The 6,555-nt window shown below is 45.8% G+C and overlaps 1 protein-coding gene and 1 long non-coding RNA gene across 2 annotated transcripts; both read right to left on the minus strand.

Annotated features, from left to right (window-relative positions):
- Nucleotides 1–4,910: 4,910 nt before the first annotated feature.
- Nucleotides 4,911–5,553, minus strand: LOC117058681 (proteasome maturation protein-like). The gene is given in 3 exon segments (XM_033170008.1): nucleotides 4,911–5,184; nucleotides 5,186–5,376; nucleotides 5,378–5,553. Coding segments are annotated over 3 exon segments (414 nt in total). The 5' UTR covers nucleotides 5,537–5,553; the 3' UTR covers nucleotides 4,911–5,120.
- A 190-nt stretch (nucleotides 5,554–5,743) lies between these two features.
- Nucleotides 5,744–6,130, minus strand: LOC117058208. The gene is made up of 3 exons (XR_004427844.1): nucleotides 6,066–6,130; nucleotides 5,884–5,960; nucleotides 5,744–5,790 (listed from the first exon to the last, which is right to left on the minus strand). It is a non-coding gene; the product is annotated as an uncharacterized LOC117058208 (long non-coding RNA).
- Nucleotides 6,131–6,555: the final 425 nt, after the last annotated feature.

Raw genomic sequence — 6,555 nt, forward strand, 5'->3', positions numbered from 1 at the left:
CTCCTCTCACAGCAAAAAGAGAAAGAATTCCCCCCCCCACATAACAAAGCATAAAGTACCCGTATGTGAAGACACCCCAGTGGCAGGACGTCATTTCCCCTGAGCTGTTAACCCTGTAAGCTCTGGGTCTCCTCACAAGCAGGCAGTCTCCCAGGGGTGTGGCACCCCCTTGGAATAAAGACTCAAGGCTATGGGCTGCAACTTCTTTCATTTCCATGCCTGATCTGCAACATTCTTGAGTAGATAAAGCTAACCTCCATTACACAGCCTGAGCAACCATCCCCCCCCCCCCCCCATGATAAAAAGTTTGTGGAGAAGGGGTACTTTATCTGGTGCATCTGAACTTGACATCTATCAAGAGATACCGGGCTCCCGTGACATCTAGTCAAACCTGGGCTAGCTTATGACATGTTCCCACAAGTGACTGGTTAATAAAATTGCCTTCCTTTTCAATCAAAGCTGATACAGTTTAATTTAGATAACAATTCCTTTGCTGCCACAGGGGCTCATGTCAAGCTTAGAAGGCTGAGGCAGCAGGCAATATTAGCATAGATATTAAAACTGCTCATTACATGTGCAACATGATCAAAGGAGGCAAGAGAATGGCACTGCGATGCTCAGTAAAGCTGGAAGGAACCCGAGTTGAGACAGTCACTCGGGAGTATTATGCCTGCATATATCGCCTTAAACAAATACTACAGGATGTGCAAGGCACAAGCGTTGGATGACTGTGTTATGGCAGGACACTGAAACAAACATCCCAAGGTTTCCCTGCATCTCACAAGAATGTGAAAGGCACAACGCCACCTTAGCAATTCACTACCATCAATTAACACAACTCTTTGGTTGTTTCTCTTTGAAGGAATACCTCGGAAATCACTTAATTTTGCTTGTAACAACATCTAGTAAACTAGGGATGTAGTGAAAGCCTGCCTCCCAAGAAATTTTGTTTTGAACCCTTTCTAAGTCTTCATTTATGTTACCCAATGGGGATTCCCCTAATTTCACTTCCAAGTTCACTGCAGCCAAATTTGGGGACAACACCTTTGAGGAATTTTGCTAGTTCTACAAGTTGGAAAAGATCTACATCTTTTAAAACCCTGCTATCATTAGAGACTCTCTCTCTCTCTCTCTCTCTCTCTCTCTCTCTCTCTCTCTCTCTGTGTGTGTGTGTGTGTGTGTGTGTGAGAGAGAGAGAGAGAGAGAGAGAGAGAGAGAGAGAGAGATTAGTGGCCTAATTGCCCAGGTGCCAAGGTACTGTTTTGTAAATACATTTCTATGTTAACATTTGAAGTCCATTCTGGCAATCAAGGGCAATTTTCATTTGAGAAGGTGTTAAGAAACACCTGAATGTGGTTCCCTGAATGCCAGCCCTACAGGTGCAAAATGGGCAGATATGCTCACAGCATATCTTCTTGTTGTTTACAAATGGAGTAAGAATTTCAGGGCAAGGGAGTTCACATTCAAAAGGATCAAATATTGTAAGCTGGGGAAATTTGGATTTCAAGCCTGTCGTTTTTGAACTTTGCTGGCATTGCTAATGAAGCACAGAAGCCAACCAAACGGAACAGTTTTCACACCACAGTGTTAATGTATGAATTCGACAGCAAAATAACATGCAGCAAGAATCTGGAATTAGATCAGAGATGGTGGCATATACACTGAACTGGAGAAACATCTGGTTCATGTTGGACCAGATCTGAGAGTCAGGTATGAACAGGTACATACTGGGTCCCCATTATTCTTCCAGGTACTTGTGCTCAGCAATCACTTTGGTGTATCCCAAGTCCCGGAGGCATACACCCTTGATACATTTCAGTAACAGATGAGACCCTCCCTGCTACCCATCCGCTTCAAATGTGAGGATAAGGGACGATATCATGAAAGGAAGACCAAGACCCTCTCAGCCCTGGCACAAGATAATGATTGTACACAATGGAATAGAAACCCAGTCTGGATTCAGTCCTGAGTGAAGATCAGTCTTCAGATTTCCAGAGAAAGGAAATACACCTGGAGAAAATCAGTCACACTTTAATCCCATATGGATACGTTAGTCATGAGTAACATTGATGTTGTTGTTGTTGTTGTTCAGTCGTTCAGTCATGTCCGACTCTTCGTGACCCCATGGACCAGAGCACGCCAGGCACGCCTATCCTTCACTGCCTCTCGCAATTTGGCCAAACTCATGTTAATAGCTTCGAGAACACTGTCCAACCATCTCATCCTCTGTCGTCCCCTTCTCCTTGTGCCCTCCATCTTTCCCAACATCAGGGTCTTTTCTAGGGGGTCTTCTCTTCTCATGAGGTGGCCAAAGTACTGGAGCCTCAACTTCAGGATCTGTCCTTCTAGTGAGCACTCAGGGCTGATTTCCTTCAGAATGGATAGGTTTGATCTTCTTGCAGTTCATGGGACTCTCAAGAGTCTCCTCCAGCACCATAATTCAAAAGCATCAATTCTACGGCGATCAGCCTTCTTTATGGTCCAGCTCTCACTTCTGTACATTACTACTAGGAAAACCATAGCTTTAACTATACGGACCTTTGTCGGCAAGGTGATGTCTTTGCTTTTTAAGATGCTGTCTAGGTTTGTCATTGCTTTTAGTAACATGGATACTTTTGGTCATATCCAGTACTCTTTTTCCCTGGGTGTAATGTCTAGGATATTAATCCACTTATTGTAGAACATATTTTTTTTTGCAGGCTGGCCCAATGCTAGATGACAATTCTTGCATATACATCCTTTAATGAGAAACAGTCTATACAATATCGAGTAAACTATTGGATACCCTGTAACTAAAACGTATCCTGGGGAATCTCTGTAGGAGGGCGGAGCACCAGCTGCCAATATGGTTGAGCCATAAAAAAAATATATTCTATAGGCAATCAAGTGGAAGGCATTTTTAAAATTATAAACCATCTGCTGAGGACAGAGATCTACAAGCACAAGGAAAACCAAAAGGATCATTAAAGCAGGGAACACGCTAGATGTGAATTGCAGGGAGTTTTTTAGTCTGCGTTAAAAGGTTTTTCGAATTTACAGCTGTTGAATGGGAAAATAAAAGGCCATTTGACCACTAAAATGGGTCTTTGAAGTCAAGAAGAAGAAGAAGAGTTTGGATTTGATATCCCGCTTTATCACTACCCAAAGGAGTCTCAAAGCGGCTCACATTCTTCTTTCCCTTCCTCCCCCCACAACAAACACTCTGTGAGGTGAGTGGGGCTGAGAGACTTCAGAGAAGTGTGACCAGCCCAAGGTCACCCAGCAGCTGCATGTGGAGGAGCGGAGACGCGAACCTGGTTCACCAGATTACGAGTCCACCGCTCTTAACCACTACACCACGCTGGCTATAGGATTGCTCCTTTGGCAATAGAAATGCTTTTAGTATGTGAAGGTAGCAATTCAAAATTAAAAAATTCCTTCCAGTAGCACCTTAGAGACCAACTAAGTTTGTTCTTGGTATGAGCTTTCGTGTGCATGCACACTTCTTCAGATAAGGTAGCAATTGTGAGTCACAATATTAGGAAAAAGTACAAGCTGGCTTCAGTGGGGCAGAACTAACCACCTAGAATGTATTTGGAAAATAGATGTGACTCCTGTTGCTGATTGCTAGTGTGCCCTGGTGCCCATGCAGAGCAATAATAAGTAAACAGATCCTGGAACAGATTTTCCTTTACTTTCTTCCTGCTCCAGGTTGTCAAACCCTTAAGAGTTCTAAATGAGTGATGGGAAGCAGTCTCTCTTCAGGGTGAGGCCGTTATCCCTGCAGGATGCAACTTAGCTGGTCATCACAGTCCCTCAGATACATGCCATTCACAGCATTTATATTAGAATCAAAGAATTGTAGAGTTGGAAGGGACACTGGGGGGTCATCTAGTCCAACCCCCTGCATTGCAGGAATCTTTTGCCCATTGTGGGGCTCGAGCATTGCAGGGGGTTGGACTAGATGATCCTTGTGGTCCCTTCCAGCTCTACAATTCTTTGATCCCTTATATGCCCATATGATGGGACGCAGGTGGCATTGAGGGTTAAACTACAGAGCCTAGGGCTTGCCGATCAGAAGGTCGGCGGTTCGAATCCCCACAACGAGGTGAGCTCCCATTGCTCGGTCCCTGCTCCTGCCCACCTAGCAGTCCAAAAGCACGTCAAAGTGCAAGTAGATAAATAGGTACCGCTCCGGCAGGAAGGTAAACGGCGTTTCCGTGCGCTGATCTGGTTCGCCAGAAGCGGCTTTGTCATGCTGGCCACATGAACTGGAAGCTGTACGCCAGCTCCCTCGGCCAATAAAGCGAGATGAGCGCCGCAACCCCAGAATCATCCGCGACTGGACCTAATGGTCAGGGGTCCCTTTACCTTTGCCTCCATGCCCATATACTCTGAGACTAAAGGTTTAGTTGTACCCGGTTCTTTCCACCCGATTTTCCCCATGCGGTTCTGACCAGCTCCAGAGTGGACTCCCTTATTTCACTCCCAGACACTTTTCAAAAGTTGTTCCACTAATTCTTGGAATTCCCTCTCCTTATTTGGATTTAATCTGGGAAGTTTTCTCACTCCGGGGACAGTCTTAGAGGCTGTGTGCTGATGAGCTGGTCTCTCCCTCTACTGCCACGGCTCATTTCCCAAATTGCGACAGCCTGAACTCTTCAGAGATTGCATTGCCCCAGTGGGGAGCTGGATTTTTTTGTTTGGTTATGTTGCATTTATAGAAAATTTTACTCATTGTTTTTAAAAGATGGCATGTCAAGTCATCAAGCATAAGGAAAGAAAGATTAAACAGCAAATACCTGGGCTATATATGGCAAAGAACAAGAACGTTCAATCTAAAATGTCCCTTTTCTATAGACTTTTTAATGTCTACAGTTCCAGTTGCAGGCATGAAACAGTAATAGAGATATTTCCCGATTTTTTTTAAAAAAAATACCCAATTACAAGACATTTGTACTGACAGTAAACACAGAACAAAAGTAATATATTTAAGCATTTAATGAGCCTTTTCCCATCAAGGTAGGTGAGAGATTATCAAAACAAGTGCTGTACAACTACTATTTAATATGGTTTACTTGAACCTACAGGGACACAGGTAAGAAACATTTTCATAAACAGAAGGATGCAGTATGTGCGCTTTATAATAAACCAAGTTTGTGTTCAACCAAAAGATGAGGATCTCCCATTACTTCACTCTGTGCCGTTCAAAATGTCCTCAAAACCAACGCAGTCACAGTTGCCTTTCCAGATATCCAGGGACAAGTTAGAACTAGGAAGGAACGGAAGACGCTGGACCTGCTTCACTGCTTGGAATTCCATTTTCAGCTTCAGCGGTGCATGCAGCCCCGGAATATTTCCCATAGAAAGAAAATTCATCTTATCTTGACTTAACAACAACAAAATTATCCGGTATGTCCAAAGGATGAACAGGGAAACGTTCGTTCTTCACATTTGTAAAGCTTCTGTTTATCACAGTTTCAGATGCTCCAGCAGCTGAAAAATCAGAAACTGGAATACAGTTGTTCATCTGAGATCCAAACACTCTGGAATTCATCTTTGAATCCTCAACCTGTTTTTTCATGGCTGAAGCAGGTCTTCCTAAATCCCCGCAAACCGCACGTGTTTGGCTGAAAAGCAGGAGAAAAAGGAAAATGGTCAAGGAAAATGGGAGTTGTAATCGAGCTTCTGGCCTGACCCGCCCCATGCAAAGGTTCCCTTCCTCTTACCTTTTCTCTTGGGGGGCGGCTTCGGCATCGGGGGTGGGGGCGGCAGCGGCAGCAGCGACAGCAGGAGAGCAGGCGTGAGATTCTGCAAGAAAGAAGGAATTTTTAAGCAGGGGAGAACTCCACGCTAAGGGCTGCTTCCCCCTGTCCCATTATCTCCTTCCCCCTGTCCCATTACCTCAGAGGCAGGTATCCTCCGCCTGGGCTCCAGTCCCTCCCGGGATGCGGCGGCTCCCAGGCTGAGTCCCTCCCTCGCTGCAAAACAAAGAGAGACTTCAGCAGGCGCCTGGCTCCCAGCCACGCTAGCCCCAGTCTGGGGCAGGAGGGTGGGGGACCTGGGAAGGGGGCATTTCCTCCTACCTGATCTTAAACGATGTCCCCACTTCGCCTCCTCCTCTGTACGGGCGTCTTGGCTCCGTCCCGGCCGGCCCAGCACAGAAGCAGCAGCCAAAGTTTCCTCCCTCTCTAAAATAACCTGAGATGTTCTTCGAAGGATTGGAGGAAACTTTGGCTGCTGCTTCTGCGCCAAACAGGGCCGGGCAGGAGCCTCGGCCGTACAGAGGAGGGGCAGTGGGGAAGCGGCACGAGGGATCTCAGCCGGGAACCGCCGGGATGTTCTCTTCCTCCCGGGAGCAGGAGCTGGAGCCTCAAACCTGGAGAAATAAGGAGAAATATGGGCCCCTGCAACAATGGATCACCATAATAAATCTTTTTTGTTTTGCGTAATAAAACAAAGACGTATCACAGCTTACCTGCCCATTTGGGGCTTCCCCCTTGCACCGCTGGGCTGCTGGGCCTTCAAACCCTGACCCTAGGAGAGACGAAGGACATTGTATTTTCCTAGCATATG

The sequence above is a fragment of the Lacerta agilis genome, chromosome 14 (genome assembly GCF_009819535.1).
Source record: "Lacerta agilis isolate rLacAgi1 chromosome 14, rLacAgi1.pri, whole genome shotgun sequence".
Lineage (NCBI taxonomy): Eukaryota > Metazoa > Chordata > Lepidosauria > Squamata > Lacertidae > Lacerta > Lacerta agilis.